At 39.2% G+C, this 27,928-nt stretch overlaps 1 protein-coding gene across 10 annotated transcripts in view; it reads right to left on the bottom strand.

Annotated features, from left to right (window-relative positions):
* Sorcs1 (sortilin related VPS10 domain containing receptor 1) overlaps positions 1 to 27,928 on the bottom strand; it is a 474,759-nt gene that overhangs the window by 278,199 nt on the left and 168,632 nt on the right. For all 10 annotated transcript variants that reach the window (XM_078052770.1, XM_078052650.1, XM_078052432.1 and 7 more), the window contains exon 2: positions 26,503 to 26,570. In XM_078052770.1, the coding sequence (XP_077908896.1) occupies positions 26,503 to 26,570 (68 nt within the window). The remainder of the gene's footprint in view (positions 1 to 26,502; positions 26,571 to 27,928) is intronic.

The following is a 27,928-nucleotide window of genomic DNA, read 5'->3' as shown; positions in this document are numbered from 1 at the left end:
GGTTAGTCATAACAGTGTAGCTATCCAACTACTACCAGTGGAACATAGAAAAATAACAAATGGCTTGAGGCTGTAATCAGGTTCTCCTGACCTAAGTACTTAGACAGGGGAGAGAGGATAGGGGACAGGAAGGCGGGTGATCCTGTCCTAACCAGGACTGACCTCTCAGCTATTCAGAGCCTGTGAACTGAAGTCCATTAATCATTCTCTTACTCCAGAATTAACAAGTTATGTTTGTGCCTATTTATACCTCTGGATAAGATCTTACACTCTAGTTTGTGTTCTGTCTTCTATATGATTACACATACATACATATATATCTACAATTTTATTTTATTTTAATATTTTTATTAGTAGTTGATGGACCTTTATTTTTTCTTTTTTTATTGGTTGTTCAAAACATTACAAAGCTCTTGACATATCATATTTCATACATTAGATTCGAGTGGGCTATGAACTCCCATTTTTACCCCAAATACAGATTGCAGAATCACATCGGTTACACATCCACATTTTTACATAATGCCCTATCAGTAACTGTTGTATTCTGCTACCTTTCCTATCTTCTACTATCCCCCCTCCCCTCCCCTCCCATCTTCTCTCTCTATCCTATCTACTGTAATTCATTTCTCTCCTTGTTTATTTTCCCATTCTCCTCACAACCTCTTATATGTAATTTTGTATAACAATGAGGGTCTCCTTCCATTTCCATGCAATTTCCCTTTTCTCCCCCTTTCCCTCCCACCTCATGTTTCTGTTTAATGTTAATCTTTTCTTCCTGCTCTTCCTCCCTGCTCTGTTCTTATTTGCTCTCATTATATCAAAGAAGACATTTGGTATTTGTTTTTTAGGGATTGGCTAGTTTCACTAAGCATAATCTGCTTTAGTGCCATCCATTTCCCTGCAAATTCCATGATTTGGTCATTTTTTTAGTGCTGCGTAATACTCCATGGTGTATAAATTCCACATTTTTTTTTATCCATTCATCTATTGAAGAGCATCTGGGTAGGTTACACAGTCTAGCAATTGTGAATTGTGATGCTATGAACATCGATGTGGCAGTATCCCTGTAGTATGCTCTTTTAAGGTCTTCAGGGAATAGTCCGAGAAGGGCAATAGCTGGGTCAAATGGTGGTTCCATTACCAGCTTTCCCAGGAATCTCCATACTGCTTCCCAAATTGGCCACACCAGTTTGCAGTCCCACCAGCAATGTACAAGAGTACCCTTTTCTCCACATCCTCGCCAGCACTTGTTGTTTGACTTCATAATGGCTGCAAGTCTTACTGGAGTGAGATGGTATCTTAGGGTAGTTTTGATTTGCATTTCTCTGACTGCTACAGATGGTGAGCATTTTTTCATGTACTTGTTGATTGATTGTATGTCCTCCTCTGAGAAGTGTCTGTTCAGGTCCTTGGCCCTTTTGTTGATTGCTAGGAGCCACTGCAAAAGTATTACATTCATATGGAAAATGGACTCCTGCTGTTCACCTAGGCCCATTTGGGAACTCAAGTTACGGGATTCCCGGAGAGTTCCCATTGGTTGAGGAAGGATGGTAAGAGGGTGTTCCGGGGGAAGTGGAGCCCCCCGTCTCCAGCAGAGACACACGTGTGTGGACCGGCTTGTTAGCAGGACGCACACGGCCTCTTACAAAATAAAACTTTGTTTCAGTTTGACTGGCTTGTGTTTTTGTGCCCAGCCGGGTTGCAGGATTGCAAGCCGGCGTGCACTGACAGTGACCACGCGGAGGCGCCCAGCAGGAAGGCGGCAGGTGGTGCACGGTGAGAGCAGCGGCAGGAGCGGAGCTAAGGCACGCCTGAGAGCTCGGCAGAGCCCACACAGCCCGGCCGTGCAGCCTGCAGCAGTTGATTGGGTTATTTGTTGTCTTATTGTCTAATTTTTTGAGTTCTTTGTATGCTCTGGATATTAGGGCTGTATCTGAAGTGTGAGGAGTAAAAATTTGTTCCCATGATGTAGGCTCCCAATTTACCTTTCTTATTGTTTCTCTTGCTGAGAAAAACTTTTTAGTTTAAATAAGTCCCATCTGTTGATTCTTGTTATTAACTCTTGTGCTATGGGTGTCCTATTAAGGAATTTGGAGCCCGACCCCACAATATGTAGATAGGAGCCAACTTTTTCTTCTATCAGATGCAGAGACTCTGATTTGATATCTAGCTCCTTGATGCACTTTGAGTTAACTTTTGTGCATGGCAAGAGGAGGGGATTCAGTTTCATTTTGTTGCATATGGATTTCCAGTTTTCCCAACACCATTTGTTGAAGATGCTATCCTTCCTCCATTGCATGATTTTAGCTCCTTTATCAAATATAAGATAGTTGTAGCTTTGTGGATTAGTCTCTGGGTCCTCTATTCTGTACCATTGGTCCACCCGCCTGTTTTGGTACCAGTACCATGCTGTTTTTGTTACTATTGCTCTGTAATATAGTTTGAAATCTGGTATCGCTATACCACCTGATTCACACTTCCTGCTTAGAATTGCTTTTGCTATTCTGGGTCTTTTATTTTTCCATATGAATTTCATGATTGCTTTATCTATTTCCACAAGAAATGCCATTGGGATTTTGATTGTCATTGCATTAAACCTATAGAGAGCTTTTGGTAATATTGCCATTTTGATGATGTTAGTTCTGCCTATCCATGAACAGGGTATATTTTTCCATCTTCTAAGATCTTCTTCTACTTCTCTTTTTAGGGTTCTGTAGTTTTCATTGTATAAATCTTTCACCTCTTTTGTTAGGTTGATTCCCAAGTATTTTTTTTTTTTTTTGAGAATATTGTGAATGGAGTGTTTTTCTCATTTCCGTTTCAGAAGTTTTGTCTCTGATATACAGAAATGCTTTTGATTTATGCGTGTTGATTTTATATCCTGCCACTTTGCTGAATTCATTTATTAGTTCTAGTAGTTTTTGTAGACCCTTTGGGTCTTCTAGGTATAGAATCATGTCTTCCGCAAATAGTGATAATTTAAGTTCTTCTTTTCCTATTTTTATGCCTTTAATTTCTTTCGTCTAATTGCTCTGGCCAGTGTTTCGAGAACTATATTGAATAGAAGTGGTGATAGAGGGCATCCCTGTCTTGTTCCAGATTTTAGAGGGAATGCCTTCAATTTTTCTCCATTCAGAATGATGCTAGCCTGAGGCTTAGCATAGATAGCTTTTACAATGTCAAGGAAAGTTCCTGTTATCCCTAGTTTTTCTAATGTTTTGAACATAAAGGGATGCTGTACTTTGTCAAATGCTTTTTCTGCATCTATCGAGATGATCATACAGTTCTTATCTTTAAGTCTATTGATGTGGTGAATAACATTTATTGATTTCTGTATATTGAACCATCCTTGCATCCCAGGGATGACTTCTACTTGATTATGGTGCACAATTATTTTGATGTGCCTTTGTATCTGATTCGCCAGAATTTTATTGAGGATTTTTGCATCTAGGTTCATCAGAGATATTGGTCTGTAGTTTTCTTTCTTTGAGGTGTCTTTGTCTGGTTTCAGAATCAGGGTGATGTTGGCCTCATAGAATGAATTTGGCAGAGCTCCCTCTTTTTCTATTTCCTGAAATAACTTGAAAAGTATTGGTATTAATTCTTCTTTAAAGGTTTTGTAAAACTCCGCTGTATACCCATCCGGTCCTGGGCTTTTCTTGGTTGGTAGTCTTTTGATTGCTTCTTCTATTTCATCCATTGATATTGGTGTGTTTAAATTGTGTGTATCCTCCTGACTCAGTCTGGGCAAATCATATGACTTAAGAAATTTATCGATGTCTTCACTATCTTCTATTTTATTGGAATATAGGTTTTCAAAATAATTTCTAATTGTCTTCTGTATTTCTGTAGCATCTGTTGTGATATTGCCTTTTTCATCCTGTATGTTAGTAATTTGAGTTCTCTCTCCTCTTCATTAGCATGGCTAAGGGTCTGTGAATCATTTTTTTTTTTCAAAGAACCAACTTTTAGTATTGTTAATTTTTTTCAATAGTCTCTTTTGTTTCAATTCCGTTGATTTGTGCTCTGATTTTAATTATTTCTTGTCTTCTGCTACATTTGCTGTTGCTTTGTGCTTCCTTTTCTAGGGCTTTGAGATGAAGTGTGAGCTCATTTATTTGTTGGTTTTTCCTTTTTTTGAGGAATGACCTCCAGGCGATGAATTTCCCTCTTAAAACTGTTTTCATTGTGTCCCATAGATTCCTATATGTTGTGTCTGTATTTTCATTTATCTCTAAGAATTTTTTGATTTCCTCCTTTATGTCTTCTGTAACCCATTGATCATTCAGTAACATATTTTTCATTTTCCATGTGATGTAGGATTTTTCCTTCCTTCTTTTATCATTGATTTCCAGTTTTATTCCATTATGATCAGATAAAATGCATGGTATTATCTCCACCCCTTTATATTTACTGAGGGTTGCCCTATGGCAAAATATGTGGTCTATTTTTGAGAAGGATCCATGTGCTGCTGAGAAAAAAGTATATCCACTTGATGATGGTTGATATATTCTATATATATATATATCAGTTAAGTCTAGGTTATTGATTGTGATATTGAGTTCTATAGTTTCTTTATTCAACTTTTGTTTGGAGGATCTGTCCAATGGTGAGAGAGATGTGTTGAAGTCATCCATAATTATTGTGTTGTGGTCTATTTGATTCTTGAACTTGAGGAGAATTTGTTTTATGAACGTCGCAGCACCATTATTTGGTGCATAAATATTGATAATTGTTATGTCTTGTTGGTGAATGGTTCCTTTTAACATTATATAATGTCCTTCCTTATCCCTTTTGATTATCTTAGTCTTGAAGTCGATTTTATTCGATATGAGGATGGCCACCCCTGCTTTCTTTTGAGGACCGTGTGCGTGGTATATTTTTTCCCAACCTTTCACCTTCAGCCTGTGTATGTCTTTTCCAATCAGATGTGTCTCCTGGAGGCAACATATTGTTGGATTTGTTTTTTTAATCCATGTTACCAGCCTATGTCGGTTTATTGGAGAGTGTAAGCCATTAACGTTTAGAGTTACTATTGATATATGGTTTGTACTGCCAGCCATGTTTGATTATTTTTTTTAATTTAGTTTGTTTCTCCATGATTAGCTTTCCCCCCCGCCCTCTGTCATTACCAAGGCACTTCCCACTGATGGTTTTGGTTTTTTGTTCATTTCTTCCTCATGTAGTGTTTTGCTCAAGATGCTTTGCAATGCTGGTTTTCTGGCTGCAAATTCTTTTAGCTTTTGTTTATCATGAAAGATTTTTATTTTATTGTCGTACCTGAAGCTTAATTTTGCTGGATACAGAATTCTTGGTTGGCATCCATTGTCTTTCAGTGTTTGAAATATGATGTTCCAGGATCTTCTTGCTTTCAGCATCTGGGATGAAAAATCCGTTGTTAACCTTATTGGTTTACCCCTGAATGTAATCTTCCTCCTTTCTCTTGTAGCTTTTAATATTTTCTCTTCGTTCTGTATATTGGCTATCTTCATAACAATGTGTCTTGGCGTTGGTCTACTGTGATTTTGTGTGCTCGGTGTCCTGTATGCATCTACAATTTGTATATCCGTTTCCTTTTTTATTTCTGGAAAGTTTTCTGTAATTATTTCATTCAGCAGGTTACTCATTCCCTTGGTTTGAATCTCTGTACCTTCCTCTATCCCGATGACTCGTAAGTTTGGTTTTTTTATATTATCCCACATCTCTTGGATATTTTTCTCGTGATTTTTTACCAGCCTGAGTTGGCTAGACTCTTTTCAAGATGATATATTTTGTCTTCATTATCTGATGTTCTGGCTTCTACTTGCTCCACTCTGTTAGTGATACTCTCAATTGAGTTTTTAATTTGGTTTATCATTTCCTTCATTTCTAGAATTACTGTTTGATTTTTTTTAATAATCTCTATCTCCTGACAAAGATGCTTAACTTCTTCTTTTATCTGTTTATGTAATTCATTTTCAATGTGTTCTTTCACTGTTTGGATTTGCTGTCTCATATCCTCTTTAAGGTTCCATTCCATCTATCTAAGGTATTCCTTGAGTTCTTTATATGACCATTTTTCTGATGACTGTAGGTCCTCCTGAATGTTTAGGCTGTCCTTCATTGTTTGTACTCCTTTTCTTCCTTGCTTTTTTTATGCTGCTCATGTTACTTCTTGTTCTGTTTGACTGCTGAGTTACTGTTTACTCTTATAAATTTATTTGATGCTTGGGAGGAAAGATATTAGAAGGGAAAGGAAGAAGTCACTGTCGCCGCTGGTTTCGATGAAGTTATCTCCTCCGCCTGTGATGTCAGTTCTGTGCCATGGTGGTATCCCATGCAAATGGTGACCGTTTGTTCCCTTTGCTGGGTGACCAATGCAACGGGTGGGTCCTGACTGTCTCTCCCAAGCCCCGTTTCAATCCTGTGGCCACTGCCTATGAAGGCTCGGTTGGCTTTTACCTCTGGGGTTTGGCCGTTTCCTGCTGTTCTTGGGAAAAGGCAGAGATGTGTGAAAATTGAGCTCACTGTCTTTTTCGCAACTGATTTTCTGCTTGCTGTTGAAGAGACCTTTACAAGAACTGGCCCTGACAACCACTTCCGCTTCTGAAACAGCTCTCTGGCACTGTAGCCTATAAAATCTACCTATATCTACAATTTTATAGAAGAAAACAAAATGTTGAATTACAATTCCATCCAGTTAATGTATTCTAGGTATGTATACTGAAGGGAAGACACATGGAAGCATCCGTGAGAAAGGCACAGACTCTCAGAAGTAAATCAATGGCTCCTTCTCTCTTTGTCTCCATGAATATGTTTCAGTGGTTAAGAACTGCTTCATGGCTAAGGCTAGCTTAGCTCTAGAGGAGGGACTTAGAAGGGGATTATACTTGGAGATCAGAAGAGAAGGGATTTTTCCAGGACAAATGATTTCTTAAATCCTTAGAAATTGTGTATTATTCACCCTTTTGCCATCTCCTTTCCACTATGCAGTATATGTAGGTCTCCCTGTAGCACTTAATTGAAAAATTCAAATTGCAAAAAAAGAAAGAAAAAAGACCTGGGGTATTAGGATATAAAAAGATATAAAATGGCCCATTAAAGAAAACTGAGATCCACAGAGATATGGCTTCTTTAGTTTCCCTATTAAAAGTCATCTCTTATTTTAAAAAAAATGACATTGTCTCATTTCTTTCTTTCATAATAAAGCCACATTGAGACAGATTAGAGTACCAATCAGCTTCTGGAATAGCAGATCACCCAAAAAAGGCTACACTGCAGGCTTTCTGATTCATTTTCCTTCTCTTCCTTTAGTATCCTGAGTAGATGGAAAATCAAACTTTGTCACGTAAGCTGCTGTTCTTTGCTGAATTTTGGAATAGTCAGCAAGGTCCCTATAACAAATAAATGACCATACACAATTTCCAGGGTGGATCTGCTCATCGCACATGTGTGTGTGTGTCTGTGTCTACACACATACACAATAAATCAGGGCATTCAGTTGCTGAGATGTCAGCAAGAAAGATTAAAATAAATGGTGTCTGGTCATTAAAATTCCTGAAGTAATAATGTTGAGTATGGTGGGAAATGAGTAATTGCTAAAGGAGAAGGGGTGGGAGGACCCCTTTTGCTTAAGGAAATTAATTAAAGGGTTAAGACTGATTGGTTAGAAAATCACCAGGAAAGGTCACTCCTAACAGAGTCATTATACTTAGAGTAAACAGTCATCAGCTTACCCTGCAAAATAAGTGGCAGGTCTGCCGAGTATCTGAATGCAAATTATCTGCAGTACGCACTGTTATCTGTACCTCATTCTGCCACAGGGCACACACAGAAGCTGGCATGTGCATGCTTATATGTGTGCATGTGCGTTTGTGCACTTGTGATCTCTTCATTAATTACTGCTTTTGCATTAATCTAACCCACCAGCTCACTGGCATAGCACCTACAGAGCAGAGGTCAGTGGCTCACATGCCTGGAACAGGTGCACCTTGTTCTATCTTCATTTTTCTATCTTTAGAAGAATTTGAGAAGACAAGTGTTCTTAGAAGTCAGGACAATTATTTTAAATTATAATGTTCATCAAGTAAAGTTTCTAAGTGAAATGTCTATAAAATCCAGGAAGCCTCATGTGTGTCCTTTTACTTTCCAGCTAACTCTCCCCACATCCATATCTACTCAGTAGTTTCCTTAACCAGGGACAAGAAATGGGGGGGATCTGCCTTTCAGAGATAAGATAATGACAATATCCTCAATGGAGTTGAGGTTCTAAAGTAGAACTTCAGTACAATCAGCTGTGATGTGTATTAATGTAGATATCAGGATCTCACGATCCCTACAAATTATAGCTGTATGATTCTGGATAAGCCACCTGTTATTGAGTTTAATCCTATAAAATATATACTGGCTATCTAATCTCCTTCCTAATTCTGAGAAGACTCAGAAATTCTTATATTACTTTACTCTCCTAGCAGACTCTCAGGAATCAATAATACTTAAGAAGTGGTTTCCCTTAGATCCCACCTAGACAATTCTAGAGATATTCTTTATTCACTCATTGATTCATTCATTCATTTAATTAATTTTAATGAGCCTACTTAATGTTCCAGGCACTCCAGGAGGCCGGAGATACACAAAGAAACTCTGTTCTGCCATCAAGGGGTTGACAATAAAGGCAAAACGGAAAAGTGCTGAAATATATTCAATATGATGGTGCTCAAAGCAGCTAGAAAAGCAGGGTCTCAGAATTCATGGAGGAAAACAGAAAAGGGTGTGGGGAAATTGCTTGGTAATAGGGGCAGAAAACTGTTTTACCATGCTGGACTCCAGTGTAAAGTTCTTTCTCTGAAAGTTGGCAATCTCCCCAAGTGCACAAATACAGATGTTTGCTTGTTTCTAACTCCTGAACTGGAGAGCCACTAGCTCAGGGGCATCCTCACGGGACAGCATTCTGCAGTTTTCATGGATGATGCCTTATGAATAATGGAAACTTTCAAGAATGATTTTGGTTAGAGAACAGGGATAAGTCCTTCTTGTGGGGTTGTGTATGTCAGCACTCTGCCCTGGTAAATTATCTGCAGACAGCATAGTCTATCACAGTGAGCACATCACTGCTCATTTCTCTCTGGCCTGCCATGCTTTTTATTAACTACCATCCATTATTTTTGAAACATTCCTGAAATCAAAGGTAGAAGCAAAAAGAGAAACAAAAGGGTGATAGAAGATAAATGCATTGCAAATCCTGGTTCCAGGTGCCAGTAAGATGGGAAAAAAGTCTGGTGGGGGAAAATAACAGCAAATTCTTCTAAAAGAACAGGCATCGCCACAGGTTTGGATGCTTCCAGGCGGCTCAGGAAAGTACAGAACTTGGAGTCACTGAGTTATACAATGAGGATGCTCACATGGGGGAAATGATGTGTCAAGCAGAACAGTAGATATTTGGTCCAATTACAGAGCAGTGATGTTAAGTATATTTTCATCAAACTCCACCTTCACTGGTAGAAGCATACTATGGTAAAAATATACTTTACAAGTCTATTATTATTATTTTTGAGAATGGCATGGTATTCTTTGAAATATCTAGAGATACCCTAAGGTTTAAAAAAAAAACATAGTAAAAATTACTGCCTTGAGTAAAAACAACTTCCTATCTGGCTGCCGATAGCTCCCCAGGTGCTATTCATTTGACATCCAATCCACCTTCCTGGAAGCCTCTCACAGCGACGCTTTTGCCCCGGGTTGTTACTAGAATCTTCAGTTGTTATTTTATGTTGTCACTGGTGACAAAGCAAAGATATATATTGTTGTATAGAGGGACAGTGATCTTTCTCCCCAATTCCTACCACATGTGTGTATGTCTGTCTATGGTACAACTTATGTATGCCTCTTAGAGAAAAGGACATCTTAGTGGGACTTGGGAACTAAAGATGGAAATATTAACCAGCCAAGAAAAACAAAATAACAATTCCAAGGAGTCCACACATGCTCTGCTCTAAGGGCACCCTCCACAAACACATGAAATGAGCCACTCTGCTGTGCTCTCCATAGAATCAGAAGTCCCTTCAAGGTGAGCACTCCCCTCAAAGAATTGGGCCTCTTTAGCAGGTTTATGACCTGATAAACTGAACACAGAAGTAGAGATTAGACTCCAAATCATCTTACCGGCACTGCCTCCTTATTTCATAAGGTTATAGACTAATTTTTAACATCTGTGATTCTGAAACCAGAGACCCTAGCTACCGAAATGTAAAGTCTATCAGTGATATTTTTCAACATTAAATTTATTTATTTATTTATTGTTACACTATAAAAGGATCCAAGTTTATGATTTACATGAGCAGCATGAACTGCATTTCAGGACAAAGTACAAAAGAGATTATATTCATTGCAGATGATAAATTTGCATCCTGGTGAATGCATAACATTTTAGCCATGACAAATGGCAAAAGAGAACATGGTCACTCAAACTTGGATGCCAGAGTAATCAGAAACATTAGTGAGAGGCTTCAGTCAAGCAACCTCAGGAAAACTATGGGTCAGGAATTCACCGATTATGGTTAGCTTGTCAAGGACCTGTGTCCTGGACTCAGTCCCAGAGATTCTCATTCAATTATCCTTGTGTGGGACTCACACATATATGATATTTTAAAATACTCCCAAGGTGAATTGAATGTGTCCAGAGCCAAAAGCCACTGGATATAAAATGTTGCCAGGCACATTATCAATAGAACAGCAGTTACAATAAAATCAGTGATTCATTAATGCATTGATTGATTAAAGAGATAATTATTAAATGCTCTCTGTGATTGGCAGTGTCCTCTGGTCTGGTGCTAAATGCAGAGATGTTGCAAACTAGACACTCTGAAGGAGTCCAATATCCAGTGAATTACAAAGCTATTTAAGCAGACTATTGTACTTAGGGTGCCCCACCAGGGCTATGGTAGAAAAAAGCACAAAGACAACTTTTCACTGCTCTGACTCTCAATTAAGGATGATGGCCATCCACAGAGCACCTTTTAACTTAGAGCATACTGGTTTTCATAAACTTACCAGATATCATAAAAATTCTAAGGGAAGACTTTTTGAAATACCTGCTTTTCCTTAGAATACTAGAAACCAAGACTCACAGATGATTTTCATTAAATGGCTTTCCCCTCCTTTACAACAGAAGATCTGAATTTCAATTATGTTTCTACCTCATATAATCTAACTTGCTTCTGGCAAGTTCTTTAAATATTTAACTCTTTGCTTTGATGGGACAATTATTATCTCAAAATATGATATAGAATTCAAGGTCTCATGAATAAGGACACTTGGTCAAAGTAAATCCCTACTCTGTTATCAACTGAACTATGGATACTGGTTCTCTAATTTAGTGATCTAAAATATAAGGTTTCTCATATGTAAAGTCACAGTGCGTTTATCTGCATCTGTCTACCTTTAATTAGCAATTAAGGAGCTATGTGGAAATAATTAAGGAACACAAAAATTCTAGAAGAAATAGGGATACAAGTGTTTTCTTATTAAAATTGCAAAATATTAGAAGCAAGGCAATGATTTGTATTTAACAAGGAGTTAAATACAATGATTTGAGGTAACTATTAGAAATTTGGAAAGTAAATGTTAGGTTGAAAATTAGCTTTTATAGTTACAAATTTTTTTTTTTTTTAAATGAGACCAAGATCTCACCATTAGTGGCACAACTGAGACTGGAAACAGGACATATTCACACCTATTCTCAGCACACACAGGACATATTTTCTGTTTTCCAGATGACTCACCAAAGTAATGATCTCTCCAAAAGATTTACTGTTTTCATTATATTTACAAAAGTTTAAGGAAAATTCAAGTAGGTAAAGTGATTTCCATTTCTATTTAGAATTTTTAACATTTCTAGAAAGTACTTTGAAACTTAACAATTAAATTGAAGAATTTGCAACCTATAAACTCAATTCTTTTGAATATACAAAACCTATTACATCTGATTGGAGCAAGTCTGAATGTTAACTATTTTTTTCTGCCTCCTAAACGGCTGCAAAAGTGATCTCTAAAGTAGGCTTCAGGACACTGACTACTCCCAAACACTGATTTATTGCTGAAAATCATGCTTCCCCTCTTCTTTAATTTCTGATGTAGCTTCAAGCCAACAGTTGTGCTTTGCCTTTGGCACATGGCCATTCACAGAGCCTGTGCCTTCCAGTCTCTACTTGGTCTTGATTGGTATCACACAGGCACTCAGTTGCATGATTTTCTTAGGCAAAATAACTGAATAGTTGCTAACTCCCTTTCTCAGAATTCTATATTCAATAAACAGCACAAAACTGAGATGAAATGCAGTGAAAAGCTATTCAAGACCAGGACATGTGCTTGGAGTTGGTAAGAAAATCTCAGAGCAGGTTTCTTCTTAACCTCAGTATGTATTTCAATGGATTAACACCAACATCTTCAATCATCAAAACAAGAACTGATGGAACATGCTAATGTAGATAGCTTTAAGGAAATCCTACTATTCACCTGGAGCTTCAAATATATTTTCCCATAGAATAAATCTACATGAGATATATTTGTGTGGGACTTTATGAACAATAAGAAGCCAAAAGCAGAGCTTTCCTTTAGGGATTTTCTGAAATCTGATTCCCTCCATAGATTAGATATGGTCTCCACCATGAAAGGTTAGGCATAAACCTTCCTAGAGGAAGCCTGTATCTTCATTCCCTGAAGACAAAGCATATCAAGCAAAAGATGGTTCTTGCATATCATACAAGATTCTAAGAACATTGTGGAATACTAAAATGTGGATTTCTTAGATATGCTACAGAACAGTTCTTTACAAGCAAAATCACTGTGTTTTGATAAATTTGATTCTTGGTTAAATATAATAGAAACTCAATCTAATCTCTTTTCTGAAGTACTGAAGTATTAAAGGCCTGGTTTTCAATGAGGAAAAGGAGGTCCAGAGAGTACAACATTAACAGAGGCTTGCAGAGATCAACCATCTCATGATTACTTCTTCAAAAGGACAAAGTATCCATAAGGAAAGAAAGATAAGCTTTATTTCCAATGGGTTTAAGGGGTAAGGGGAGGTATGGACTGTTAAATCAATGAAGAAATTGGGCCCAGGAAGTACAAGGAGGAGAAACTTAAATCTACATTCTCTACCTACTATAGTCTACCAAGGCCTGTTTCTGGAGTTTAATCCACCAGCTTTCTGCTTGCCATTATAAACTAGTATTGAAACTGCATCTTGATCTTTGCCCTACCACACTGGGTCTAATAAGAGAAAAGTCCCTAATTTTCAATATGAATATATCCTGCAGACATATGTCAGGAGATCATGGACAAAAAGTTCTCTAACAGCAGAAAATACTGGGGACTCATGCTGACTCAAAGCTGAGCAAACTAGGACTGTCATAGAAGAAGCTGTATCAGCAGTTCTCTGCTGCCTGGAGCTCAGACAGAAGCTGACTTCACTGTCCCCCTCCCCAGTCCCACATGCTTCCTGGTGATGTGACTGTAGGAGCAATTCTATCTTGTGTTTTGGCCACTGAATAAATAAGCAAACAGGGTCCATTTTAAGCAAGAGTTATTTAGTTCTGCAGATATCATAACCCCTGACCCAAATAAACAAGAAGTGGTGGCTATAAGCAAGAGTGCACAGGTATATATATCATGTCAGCCTGTGGTCTCTGTAGAACTTCCAAGAAAGAGGAACTCAGGGGTGAGACCTGAGAGAGCAGCACTAACTAGAGTTACTTGGTGTCAGAAAATTCTGATTGCAAGCTATGATAGGCCAGGACCCAGTGCTGCCCGCCAGATAGTAGAGTCTCCATGATGTAACATCAATTTGTCAGGTTTTGAAGAGACAGTAGTTGGGCTGCTTTCTGCTAACCTAAAAAGGAAACATCTTATGCAATGCATAAGCAAAGTCACAGTTTAAATCCTGACACTTCTTTGAAGTCATGAGTGATAGTGTCTCAATGGGAGATGGACAATAACTAATTGAGGAAGAATGATTTTCAAAGTTGGAAAATGATGGTGAAATAGGTAAAAAAAAAAAAAAAAAGCAATATCACAATAAATATCGATCTAGTTTCCAGGAGGTTTCAGGGGTAAAAGACAGCTTGGCAACACCCATAAACATCGATGACCCATGCCTGCAATTATTTCAAAATATATGTATTTCGTACACTGCAATGAGCATACATTTCCCAAGTAATATGATTTAGGGTTGGGGGTGAGAGAGACATACTTTTTTTTGTGATGTCATCTTATTTCTTTCAAACTCAGAGAGTTAAAGCTGAGTTCACATTGGCCTGGTTCAATGTTCTCATTTGAAAGGTGCGATGAAGCAGGACATTCAAAGATAAATTTCTTTCAAAAAGCTCTTTTAAGTCTTGGTCCCCAGAAATGCTGGCAGAAATAAATATACATTTTTTAAAGAAAAAAAAAACACCCTGTGCCTTTCTTGAATTGATTGCATCTCCTGCTTCTGCAAGCTAAGAAGTCATAATCCTCTGCAATCACAGATTGTTTGAAGCCAATAAACCAAAGGTGACGACCTTGCTAATACATCCCAGCAGGCGAGAGAAATAAAGCCGTGCTGAGGAATAACTCTTCAGCACCCCGATTCCCTTTGGAAAGAGGAGAACAGGGCCAGAAGTGCCCCAGCTTGACTTATAGTTGAACAGTATTTCAGAAACTTCACCTGAAATAAGAAAAAAGGTTTTTCTAAAGCTCTCCAGTACAGCTTCTCTCATCTTCTTGGTCCTAGGAGACACACAGCAAAGCCCTCTCCCACTGGATGCCAGATCTATGACAGTGTTCCGTGTCCCCCTTCCTAAAGTTAATTCTTGGTTGACAGCACAAGGTGCAGTGCTCAGGATTAGGAATTCAATGGACCAAAAAGACATTAGATTTCCACTTGAACAACTCCCTAATGCTAATTGAATGGAAGGAAACCCCACTAGAAATAAAGTTACCTCGACTTTTTGCCATATTAAACTCCAGCATGCATGGAAATATCACTGTAGACATGTGGCATAACAGTGTCAATCTACACCCTACAATTAAATTAAAATGTGTCATCTCCTTCATGTGCAATGACAATAAATTAGAGCAAGCCCTGACATGTGAGTAAACTACATTCTGTTAACCTTTGATTACCTGTGATGAATAGTATGTGAAAGCTTTATATCAATTAATTAAATCTACAGATGACAAAGATAAACTTATTAATAATCTTCTTACCCAAATAAATTTATTCTGGCACTCAACATCTATTATGGGCCAGAAATATACTTGGTGTTAGGAATAAGGTGAATAAGAAACCATGTGACCTTCAAAATGTTCTCTGTAAAGGTAATAAATGTACATGAGAATAATACATTAATAAATACAATAATAAATGAGAATAATACATTCAAAAAGATAAAATGTTCAATGGAAAATGTTAGCCTATGAGTGGCAATTCATTCTCTTCATGGAACACGGTGGTTAAAAAGGTGATGGGAATTAAAGCCTGAGCTCTTGAATTTGATTGCTTGTGTTCAGAACTCCTCCCTTTGCTGTTAGAGTTTAGATATGAGGTGTCCCCCAAAAGCTCATGTGTGAGACAATGCAAGAATTTTCAGAGGTGAAATTCTTAGATTATGAAAGCTTTAACCTAATCAGTGGATACACCCACTGATTTGTATTAACTGGGTGGTAACTATACGTAGGTAGGGTGTTGTTGAAAAAGTCACTGGGGATGTGACTTTGGATTACATACATATCTTGTCTCTGTGGAGCAGAGCTCACTGTCTATTCCTGTTTGGCATGTTCTGAGCTGCCTTCCTCTGCCATTCACTTCCACAATGATATTCTGCCTCATCAGGGCTCAGAGCTGTAGAGTCAGCCATCTAGGGACTGAACCTCTGAAACCATTGGCCAAATTAAACTTTTCCTCCTCTACATTATTCTTTTCAGGTGTTTTGTCATAGCAATGCAAAAGCTGACTAAGACAATTGCTTAGCATCCATATAACCCTGGGTGGGTCACTTCCCTAAGCCTCAGTTTCCTCCTCTTTGGAAAGAGTATAGCCATAGTACTAATCTCAGAGAGCTATTCTGAGAATCAGTTTAATGAATACATATCAGGCACATAGTAAATAGTCACTATTATCATTATTCATTAGGCAAATCAAATACAGGGGAAAAGGCATTTCAAACAAAGGCCACAGATGTACAAGATCCAAGGTTTTGCTTTTCTGCTTCTTTTGAATTATTTATTATGTGTTATTAGGAGGTACACACTTACTATATATTACCACCAAAACCACATGAGACAAATACATGTTTTCAGGTGAGGAAATGAAGCAGAGGTTTTAAAAAGGTTCCCACTGTCCGAGAGCTGGTAAGTGGACAGAGCCTGGATTTGTGCCCAGACAGACTAACACCAGAGCCCAAGGGCTGACCCCTTATGTGAATGGCCTTCTAAGAGCATATGTTATTTTGGCAGAACCTACAAATAGTTTACCAGGAATGGAACACATAATACTTTTCTGTTATTGAGAATGTCAGTAAGTGAAATGATGTCAAGGAATGTGGGCACCAACAGAAGGGCAGTAGAAGTCAAAGCAAGGTCAACTGAGATTCCAGAAAGTTAAACTCTACTAAATACATTTTTATATTTAAAAAGGAGTTACTGTTTAGTGCAGACTCTAGAAGAAGTTGTGAAGGGAGAAAATGGTGACCAGACAGGAAATTGATATTGCTTCAACAGCACATCTGGACCAGCCCCTCTGCTCTGCAAAGGTAACCCAGTGACCACCAGTTGTGGTTAATGGACACATGAGATCTTGGAGTGAGAGTTGTCTGGAGAAAAGCTACCCTAACCACAACAGGGAAGGCTGCCGAGTGTTCCCCAAAGAGGGGAGGTGGGCTGTCACTTATATCAACTCCTCCTACAGTGTGGAGTATATTTCTCTGATAGTAACTTTATGAAAAGGCTTTTTTAATGAACTCCACCAACTCTGACCATTTCCCTTTCACAGTACCCTGAAAGCTAAGGCATGTTCTATGTTTTATATCATAAAAAGTTACTGTCCTCTGGATGCGATCCTTTAAGCATTCTTTAGGTTTATGAACATGCTTGGATTTGGGGTCCTACTATTTCATGGTTTGTTCTCCTAAACCTCTGGTTTCATTTCCTTCACCATTTAGTTCAGAATCCCTTAACTACCACCAGAATCCCTGCAGCCCCCATACCCTCTTGTCCTTTCTCACATCTCCTGTAACTGCAGAACCAACCATCTTCTTTTGTATCACACAAGGCTCCTTGGAGCAAAGCACAGCCATGCCAACCCCAGAGATGGGGATCTGAGGATCACCTAGTAAAACAGCTGCCTGCCCTGGAGAAGTTCCTCTTCAGATCTCACTAGTTGCTCTTCCAAATTGCCAACTATTTCTTCAGGTCCGTCTTCCACTCAATACATACCCAAACAGCAGGACAACCTTCAACCACTTCCATTTCTCAGTGACGCAGATCTATGTGTGGCTCTGCTCTGCCCTCCCTGCATGGTAAAAAGAGATGTCCCACCCAACTCTGTCACCTTCCTCATTCCCTTATTTACCATGGCTGGATAATTGCCCTACACCCTTGTTATTACTCCATTCTCTACTCTCTCCTAACTTTGCCTACATCTTCAATCTTTTTTCACAGATTCCTTCCCTGAAAATGTGAGCATGGTTAGGTTGGTCTTCACTTAAATGATGCTTGATCTCCTTTCTGTAGGAGCATGCCCTTCCTTTTGTTTCCCTTCATGGATACTTCTTTGAAAGGCTCTTCTCCATCTCCTTTCCCCATTTCCTTACTTCTCATTCACTAGTCATGCATACTCAGTGGATATCAGTACAGCAGACACAGGCAGGCTCTAAACTAACTCGAATCCTCCAGCACCTCTGCATTGACAAATTTTTTGGTCACTTTACAGATATACTTTTACTTGGTCATTCTGTGGCATTTAATGTTCCCCTCATTTGTACCTGAGCTTTACCTAGTATTTGTTCTAACTCTCCAGAGGCAACTTCTCCATGTTTCCTCCAATGCCCCTGTTTGGCCAGGTATCTCTTCAGCTCTTCTCTTACACTTTTCTTCTGCATGGTTTCTCTAGGCTTCCATAAACCCAGCTCTTGCTCTTGTGATGTTAATTTCCAAAACCCACATTCACACCAGTTTTGCCTTGACCCTGAGGCCACACATATATAATTCACTGAAAGCCTCCACTGGAATTGTCTAAATCCACCAAACCTCAACATGTTAGAAAAGAAACTTCAACTCATCTATCTCCCATCCCTAATTGCTTCCCTTCCTGATTTTCTCCTCTTAGTAAGTAACTTCACCATCCACGGGACCACCCAAGATCAGTGGGAAAGTCTTTGCTGATACATCTCTCCCTTTCACCCTCTTGCTCATTCAAAAGGTCACGTTCATTTTTACTTTATAAGATCTATGGAAATCACCCTCTGCTCCTGTACTCCATTCCTCCATGCCCCATAAAGGTCAGCTCCTTTTTTCACTCACTGACTACCATTCTCATGGTCACCAGTTGTGTGGGGGGGGGGAGGGGAGGAGGGGGAGTGGTCAATTCATCCTTAATATGACACCAAGATAATTTTTTCCTGAAATTTGTATTTCATTCATTCTTTCCCTGGCCTCAAACTATCAAAATTGCATTAGTTTATTTGGGATTAAATATTAGGATACCTAATACAGAAGAATTGGAACCTACCCATTCCACCCAGAGATTGTGTTAGGATCTAGGGTCTTTTGCTTAATTTACTATGCTACCAATACCTAAAGGTGCCTGGAATACAGTATGTCCTCAATACATTAAAAATTAGTTTCATCTCACAGTCTAATTCCTACTCTTTAAGATCCCACTCAGATCTCCTTTCCTCCAAGAAGCTTTTCCTTTCCTGTCTCAGAGCTCCAAAAGCACCTCTGTAATATCACCTGAAAAATGGATCTATTGTCTCACTTATCTGTCTGCCCCACTAGACTGTGAAATCCTTAAGGACAACAATCAGATGTTATTCGAATATGGATTCATGCCATTTAGCACAAGCCTAGCTAAGTATTTAGTTACACATTCAATTAATTTGCCAAATCTCACTTGACTGCCTATATGTCAGGCACTTTCCCATGCACTGAATAAAAAGACAGGGTCTCTCTCCCTTAGGAAATTCATATTTGTAGGGTGTCATCAGTAGAAAATAAAATTACAGATCATAACATGTGCAGTAAATGAAATAAACAAAGAGCAATGGTAGAAAGAAGCAAGGGCCCAACTTTAATAGGGCAGCTATAAATGGTCTTTAAAATTTTTGTCAGTATTCATGTTAAGACTGAAAAACAAGAGGAGTTAATTGTTCTTCATAAATAATGAGACTAGGTTTCTGGAGGGTATAAAACACATGTCCTGAGACTCTTTTGACTGTGTGTGTGTGTGTGTGTGTGTGTGTGTGTGTGTGTGTGCCCAAATCTCAAAGAGCATGATTAACTATAAATGAAAATCTCAAGTTTTGACCTAAAAGAGCAAACCAAAGCCTAGAGTGAGTAGGGAAGTCCTCTGAAGGTCTATGAGGATGTGAGAGCATTTGTTTATCAACGAACCAGATGGTGGTAATCTATATCTTAAAGGACTCTGTGGATGTGTAAGATTTCACCATGCAGTGCGCAAAGGCAGTGTAAGAAAAGGAGAATTATCATTTTAAATACTTCTTCAATCTACAGCCAGGTTTGATATTAGAATACCAGTTGCTTTGCTTTTCTCTAGCAAAATTTTCTGCACATGCTTTCTTGGTTCATATTGATAAAGTTATTAGACCAGCAGGATGATGCTTGCTTTACTATGTATTTCATCCATTATTTGCTTAAAGGAGAATAGGGAGCTCAGCAGAGTGCCAAACACTGAGGCAGATAAGGAGTGCAAATACAGAAGCTGAGGCCAGGCTCTCACAGTCTCACAGATCTTCCGGAAAGTCTGTAGCATCTTTGGGCAGAACACAGCAAGATCCTTGTAGAAACAGCCTTCACGTGGTGTGCAGTAAGATCTTGTTAAAATCAAGGAGGCTGACAAGCATGCCCAGGGCTCTATGAACATAACCAGATTCTCTGACTAGGCTTTTCCTGCTTGGCATTGGTCACGTTCTTCCTCAAGGAGCACAATGAGACTGCATTTCTCCAAATTGTGTAGCACATTATTCAAAACCGTATCTCCTACAAGTAAAGTGGTAGGTTAAAAGTTTAGGATGTAAACAACATATACCCAAACCTGGATTTCAGCAACCTTAAATAATGCCTTAATATATTTTTTCAAAGAAAAAGGAATGTAATGATACTTAACATAAAGCTAGGTTCTACTTTGGGTTAGAGCACATAAAAAACAAAGGGTATGAAACCATAACAACACATATATTAAGATATGGCCACAGTTTGCATTTGCAGGCTAGCATGGAATCAGAGAAACATGTCAATAAATCGCATGTGACTTTTACATTGCATTTACCACACTTCTGTAAGTGTGGTAAATGCAAAGACACTAAGTGTCTGCCCTTCACTACATTTTGAGTTTCTGTAGGAAAGGAGCAAGGTTTTTTTGTTTGTTTGTTTGTTTATTTTGTTGTTTTTTGTACCAGGTATTGAAGTCAGGGGCACTCAAACACTAAGCCACATCCCCAGCCCCATTTTTGTATTTTATTTAGAGACAGGGTCTCACTGAGTTGCTTAGCACTTCACCATTGCTGAGACTGGCTTTGAACTCACTATCCTCCTGTTTCAGCCTCCGGAGCCATGGGATTACAGGTGTGCACCACAGTGTCCAGCAGGCACAATTTCTTATTCACTAATTTATTTCCACTGACTACTAGTTCAGTACCTGGCATAGAGAAGGGTCTAGTAGATGTCTGTGAATTGAATTAAATAAAGCTACATCTGATAATCATCAGAAGAGAAAGATACATAAGGCACTTCAGGATTCAGGAGAAACAATTACACCTTTGCCTAGAAGGTGGGATGAGGGCAGAAAGGTGGTACACAGTGGCAGAACCAAGAAGATACTCCCTATCACTAGTGATCAGGGAAATATCCATTAAAACACACTGAGATCACGACTTGTTTTTTGCCCAAAACATTGATAAAAATAAGTACTGAAATTACTTGGTCCTGGTGAAAGTCTGGGGCCATTTGAAACATGTTATTGCTTGTGGGTATGTTGTTTGAACCTCCCTGTAATGTGACCTCAAGCATCAATCTACCTTATATATGTACATATTTTGATACAGCAACATCATCTTTAGGATTCTATGGTATTTTACAGAGATAGTTACCAAAATTGAGGGACATGTTTAAAAATATGTCATTGATAAGTAGTGTATATGTTAGCAAAAACTGAGGAAAGGGACTAAAGATCCATTACAAGGGTAAGCAAGAGGCAATGTAGCACAGGCGTGAAGAAAAAGGAAGTCAGGAGCCAGTTCTGCTGTTTACCTGGCTGCATGACCACTGAGAATGTTGCCTAATAGTTCTAAGCCTTATTTTTCTCATCTGGAAACTGGAAATACTAATAAAGCCCATTTTATAGGGTTCTTGGAATAAATTTTAAAATACTGAGAATACTTCCTAGCACATAAGAAGCATTGCATAAGGCTAATCAGGCATGCAGTGGTTTAACTCCAAATGCAATTCCACCCTATGGGGCTCTTATCACCCTAACCCAATTTTTAAAAATATTTTCACCTAGACAAACAGCCAGGACTCACTGTAAGTGAAATAAAGCAGGTTGTCAGAGACCAGTGAATAGTATATTCCTATTTTCTTATACAAACACATACACAAAAACTCAGTGCCATAATATGTATATATCTATTGGCATTTTTTACTTTGGCTCTAAAGAGATGAACAGAATCACCCTTAACTATTAATACACTGACCTCAGGAAAGCTGGATCTGGGTGGGAAGTAAGAAACTACTAACACTGTTTTTATTCATCTTAGCATTTTTTGACATTATAGGAAGTTATTTTTGTGTAAAAAAAACCAATAAGGTTTAATAAAATAAATGTATATTTAAGTCCAGAAACCAAAAGCAAGTCCATGTGACACAGAAAACGGAAAAGGAGTGGGAGTTACCAAATTCAGTAGAATCCAGAATGCAAAAGAACACAAGGCAAGTGGCTCCTGACCTTGTGTGGAGCTTGGCTGTCTCCTGCCCACCTGGGGGAGGTGCCAAATGTTTGCAATCATGGATATGCACAGTGCTATTGGGTTCCTGTAACATTAAGAGTGCTCTTGCAGGGAAATTATCACGCACATCATTTTCAGGGTGTGTATTTCTGTCCAACAGCCTTGTGTTTACAGCTGAATGAAAACCGAATTTTGAGAAAAACATTCTTCACTGCTGGCATGGACAATCCGACCCAGGCAGGCCGTGGCTCTTCCCTGAGACACAGAGAAGGAAGAGAAAAGAGGCTTCCAGAAGAGGTTTCCAGGTAATGGGCGTCAGGCTGGGAAAGCTCACGATCTTCAGATCAGCTTGCTTCAGCCTGAGCCCCAGAAGCTTCCCAAACAATGCAGACTGCCCTGCTGCTTGGAGCACCCTGTGGCATGGGGCATTGTCTCCTCACACACCACTAGGGAACTTCTCTTGATAATCACTGTGTGTCTCCTGGGAAAATGGAAAACAGGTCTGGGAACCAGTGCAGAATCATTGAAAAAGCCTAACCCATTCTCTACTCTAACCATATGTTCCTTTGTATCAGCAAAGCAGATTTTGCTGCTTGAGATGTGCAGAGTTTTTGAGTTCCAGTGGGAACCTTGCTTGTTTTTTGTGTGAATCTGAGAATGGGACACTGAATTTGACAGGTCAGCCATGGTAGTCAATGTCTCAGACAGGCTGGTGGGTGTGTGCCCCTTTAAGAGAGTGAGCTTTCAGCTCCCCAGGGTTCCCTAGGGCATTCTCACCAGCTAAACCTCTCTCAGCAGCTGATTACCTGAGTACACGAGGGAGAGAAGATGAATGTATTTCTTCCCAGAGATACTGTATCTAGATTTTGACATTTTATTTATCTCAACCTTTAAGCTTATCTTGCTTCAGAATGGTAACACCGCAGAGCTCCACAAATCTCAAAGCTTAATCCACCCTATAGTGGAGCTGGTTTTAAGGTGCAGTTAATTGTTCTGAAAGGGATCCTACCTCTCTTCCCAGCTTGACTCCACAATGCAAAACAAAGTCAACCACTTGCTCCAGGATTAAGGTGTAATCAAAGACAAGACCAGCTGGGAGCAAAAGCTCATTAATCTGCTGCAGAGTCATCTGGGCCTGCATGCCTGGCTTCTAGATCCAGAGAGGGTTAAAGCCCTAGGTCATGAGAACCTGGTCAAATGTCTCTTGGCCTCTGGCCTATGCTAACACCCCAAGGGCGTTTGTCACTTGCTTGCTTTTGACTATTCAGCTGACAAAATTTTCAAAGAATAGGCTTCAATTAACAAGTACCTTTTAGATTAGAAGCAATTTCTCAGTATTTTTCAGTAGCAGGGAAAATGCTGATCAGAATACTACAGTCTCTATATATGTATATGTACACATGTCTATGTTTGTGTATATATACATATATATTCATATAAATACACACATACACACACACACACACACACACACACACACACGCACATGCACACTTATTGGGAGGGGTTGGTAGAGAAAAATCAACCAGAAGACAAGCAATGAATGTATGCAATTTCCTAACATGTCTGTTGGCAGGTTTATGGGCTGCTACTTGCTAATTACGTGACCTTGGGCACACCCTAAAAATTAATTAAGAAGTTGTAATAACACATGTCTATCACTAAATACAATGCCTGAAACATAGTGAACACTCAATAAATTTTCTTTATTTCTAATTGTTGTCACTATTACCATTATCATCAGCATCATCACTACTTTGATTAAACCAGCAAGGTGCTGGGTTAAGGACTTAAAGGCTGGTTGAAAGGAGAAAATATGCACACGAGCAGAGATAAAAAGTGACACTGGTTCTCCTCTTTATTTCAGCACTTATGGTTGTGTGACAACTTGTCTATTTGTGTTAGAATGATCTTATTCTGGGATCTGGCACTTCTTGGTGGTGCTTAAGTCCCTTATTCAGTAGAACTACATAAGAGAGGTTACATGCAAGTGTATTTCTCTCTCACCTTAAGTGTCTGCAGATTTCTGTCCCCCTCCAGATATGAACCTTAGAAGAAAGAGCCCCTGTGCTATTAATTCATGGACACACTCACCACCCCCTCCCTCTACCAGAATAATCCAATGCAATAAAGGAGTCAATCAATACACTTTTGGTTGAATAAATGGATGAAATATGGAAATTATAAATGGATGATCACATGATAGAGATAAAATTTTTGTGTTTACCAGTCAGCTCAGAAACAAAGTGAGCATCATCTATATGGTAGGTCCTGTGCTCAGTGTCATGGGTGCCCCAAGGATGTGTAACACCTGCTCTGGGGTGGGCACATGGCTTCAAATTTTTGCAAAGGTTAGATTTCTACATAGAAAGAAAGAACTGTTGCAGGAGAAAACTTTTCCACACTTGGTTATCTAGTTTCCCTCAGGCATGGCTTAACTAAACTCAGAACCTGAGGCTCCGTCTTCCTGATCTTCATCCTCCATCCACCCAGCATTACTGCACTTTTCCACTGAATTAACACCTCCTTCAAGGTTCCCTAATCACTGATATGGGTATCGTGAGCTGCTCAGAAGTGTGAGTCCTTCCAAAGCCTGGGTGAAGTATTAAACATGTTTTTTAAAAAAATTCTCTTTTCTAAATGACCTCTTAAGTGTGCTCTCTTCCTATTAAAGTAACAAAATGTCCAGATGCTAATAGCACAGATCATCCACAATAGCTATTTCCAATATATGACATGCACAGCCAATAACAATTATGAGTATCAAAGAAAAACAAATATTTTTAGGTATTTTATATATATGTATATAAATATATATATATATATACACACACATACATACATTCATATTTATACTGATGGAAATACCCACAGGCCATTCTTGCCATACCTTCCCAAGCTTTGGCCCCTGAGGTTGCTCTCTCAGATGGGACACTTACTAGTACTGGACTGTGGTGTGGTTTTTTTTTTTTATCCTTCACCCTCTCACCAAAAATTGGTAAATTATATTCTTCCTGTGCCTCAATAGAGAGAAAGAAGCACATTGAACCCGAGCTCCATGGTCTCGGATAATCTGCTCCTCAGGCCCCTCAGAGTGCCCTTCCCACTGCATGGCTAGAGTTACGGCTGCTAAAACTTCTGTTCTCGTGAATCAAAACTGCTCATCTTTTAACTGCTTATCAGACTACACTGTATTGGGCAGATGCACTGTTGAAAAAAGATGGCTTTTATTCTTACATATGTACATACATTAGCAAAACCTATCAAGGAAGCACAAGCTTACTGAGTTGCAAAGATTCTGATCAAGACTTACTGAATATGAACCATATAGTAGGTGCTGGGTGCTTAATACACTGAAGAATTACACTTTTATTGAGGTTCCTGCAAAGCTATCCAGTTTCAGAGACATCACTGAAGATTATCCCTAAGGTTATCACCATCCTACCCTTGACTCTTAAGATATATCAGGTGTTCCAGGACTAACCAATATGAAGCAGCATTCTTTGTCTCCCAAGATGGGTTAAGATGTGGGCACCTGGCACAGGATGGCAGGAAGAGCCAATCAGGAGTGAAAAATGCTTAGGATTTTGTTTTGTTTTATTTAAGAAACAAAATGTATTCGTTTTTGAAGGCATTTTCTGTTTCTAGTTTCAGACCCTCAATAGCCCTACTACAAAATTGTCCTCAGAGTCAACAAGTTAGTGAGTTAATCTGTCCCTAAAGTATTTGTGCCCGTACATTGGCGACAGTATTATTTACATGTATATGTGAGAGGATATAGAGTATGAGTTCCAGATGTAAGGAGGTGTGTGTGTGTGTGTGTGTGTGTGTGTGTGTGTGTGTGCGCGCGCGCGTGCACGCGCACCTGCACACTGCTAGTGAGCTGCAGGACCATAGAAGGCAAGCTGCGAAAGCACCTCACAAGTAGGGAATTTGGCTTCTACACACAGAGGTTGTGCTGCTCCCTTTTGCAAAGACACCTTGCTCTTCCCTTTGTTCCATAAGTGCCAAGATAAGTAAGGACTATGGGAGCCCCCAGTACATAAACACAACCTAATGAAGAGCATAACAAAAATATATGCTGAAACAAGAGAGGAGGTCTGTGGAGAAGGTAATTCTCTGGCTTGCCTGGAGACAAAGGCCAACCCATTGCTAAGGACAACAGAGAAGGAAGATAGAAATCAGGGATGCATAGAACCAGGAATCTTCCCACCAGGAAACAGTAGTAGAGAGTGAGACACAGCAATAGCCAGCATCATGCTTAAATAACAGTAATTATTGGCTGGATTAATCTACGTACCTCCAAAGTGAGCTCTCTGTGATGCTCCCCAGGTTATAGTCGTAGAGTTTTGTCAAAATGAGAATCACCTGAAGGCAAAAGAGGAAATCATGATTAGTCTCAAATAATTACAATTTCTTAGAACTGAAATGGCCCAAGGGAAGGCTTAGGATTCCTTTAATGGGTGCTTAACAAAATTGCATGAATTGTTACAGCATTTGCCACACTCACTGGGGAAAGGTTACCTCACCTTGCACTTTCCTAAGAGTTGAGGCCAGATCCCCTCCCCACCTTTCTCCCTGTCACTCTGCAGCAAGTCACTCTGCCACTCCAAGCATTTCTTGCATTTCTTACCCTGGTGGACTGAACACTTTCTTTAGGAAAGGCTGGAGAAGCTGTCAAATATACACCCCACAAGGTAACCTCTGAGCAGATGGTTGGGAGTAAGGAAAATCAATAAGGCAGTTCATAGCCTTCTTAGCTGGGCTACCTAGAAAAGTTGTTTTACTTCTCTGAACCTGGATGTCCCCACCTATTTACCCAGGTGAAAGGTAATATTATCTCCCATAAAAGGTTAATATAAGAAGTTAAGTTAGATAATAAAGGCAAATTACATGTAAATATACATGGAGTTCTGAAATGTTAGTTCTTTACCTTTCTCTTTCTTTTTGAGTTTGACTTTATTTCTTCTAACTTCCCAATTTTGGAGAAAACCATTGGATACAAGGAACTAAATATTACCGAAGGGCCATTCAGCAGCATTTTAACTGGAGCAAGTCTAAGTTTTTTGTGATCGTGAGACTTACAGCATTTTTGGGTGAAAAGCCTCCATGAGAAAAAGAATATAAAATCAAAACTTAGCAAAAAGTCCTGGGAAGGAAGTTGAGAAACTGAGAGGCACCAGAACCTAAGCTTCGTTAGATTCACTGCAGATCATCCTCTGATTTTGTTTTAACCCATCTTTATTTTTGACCTCACTCAAATGAAATGAAACTATTTAATCCATTCTTTCAAAATTGAAGAAATATATTGAGTCCAGATTTTTCCTGATGCCAAAGAAATACAATGAGGCCTGAGAGTGTGTGACCCCATTAGGACAGGACATGCTCATCTGGGAATAGGGGACTTGGTGGACAGTTCACTAACCCCTCTCAGTACCAATCAACATCATGGCAGCTTGAGAAGGTGGCTTCTTTTGGTGCCTGCAGCAATGATCAGAGTTCACCTGGTTAAATATAGGAGGCCCATGACACTTGGAGAGACTGAACACAGCAGCCTGCTCCTGACCACCGACTAGCCCATCCTGCTCAGTCTGATGAAAGACAAGAACACACTGGGTCTACTTGGTTTTCCTTGAGCTTCCTAGTTTCCCTACAGGAACTCATAACCTAGAAATTTTGGCCCAGTCCTTCTGTTCCCAACTCAGCAGAAAAACGTTGACATCGAT

Source organism: Ictidomys tridecemlineatus, chromosome 1 (assembly GCF_052094955.1).
Source record: "Ictidomys tridecemlineatus isolate mIctTri1 chromosome 1, mIctTri1.hap1, whole genome shotgun sequence".
Classification (NCBI taxonomy): domain Eukaryota; kingdom Metazoa; phylum Chordata; class Mammalia; order Rodentia; family Sciuridae; genus Ictidomys; species Ictidomys tridecemlineatus.
This window is presented reverse-complemented; position numbering and strand designations above follow the sequence as displayed.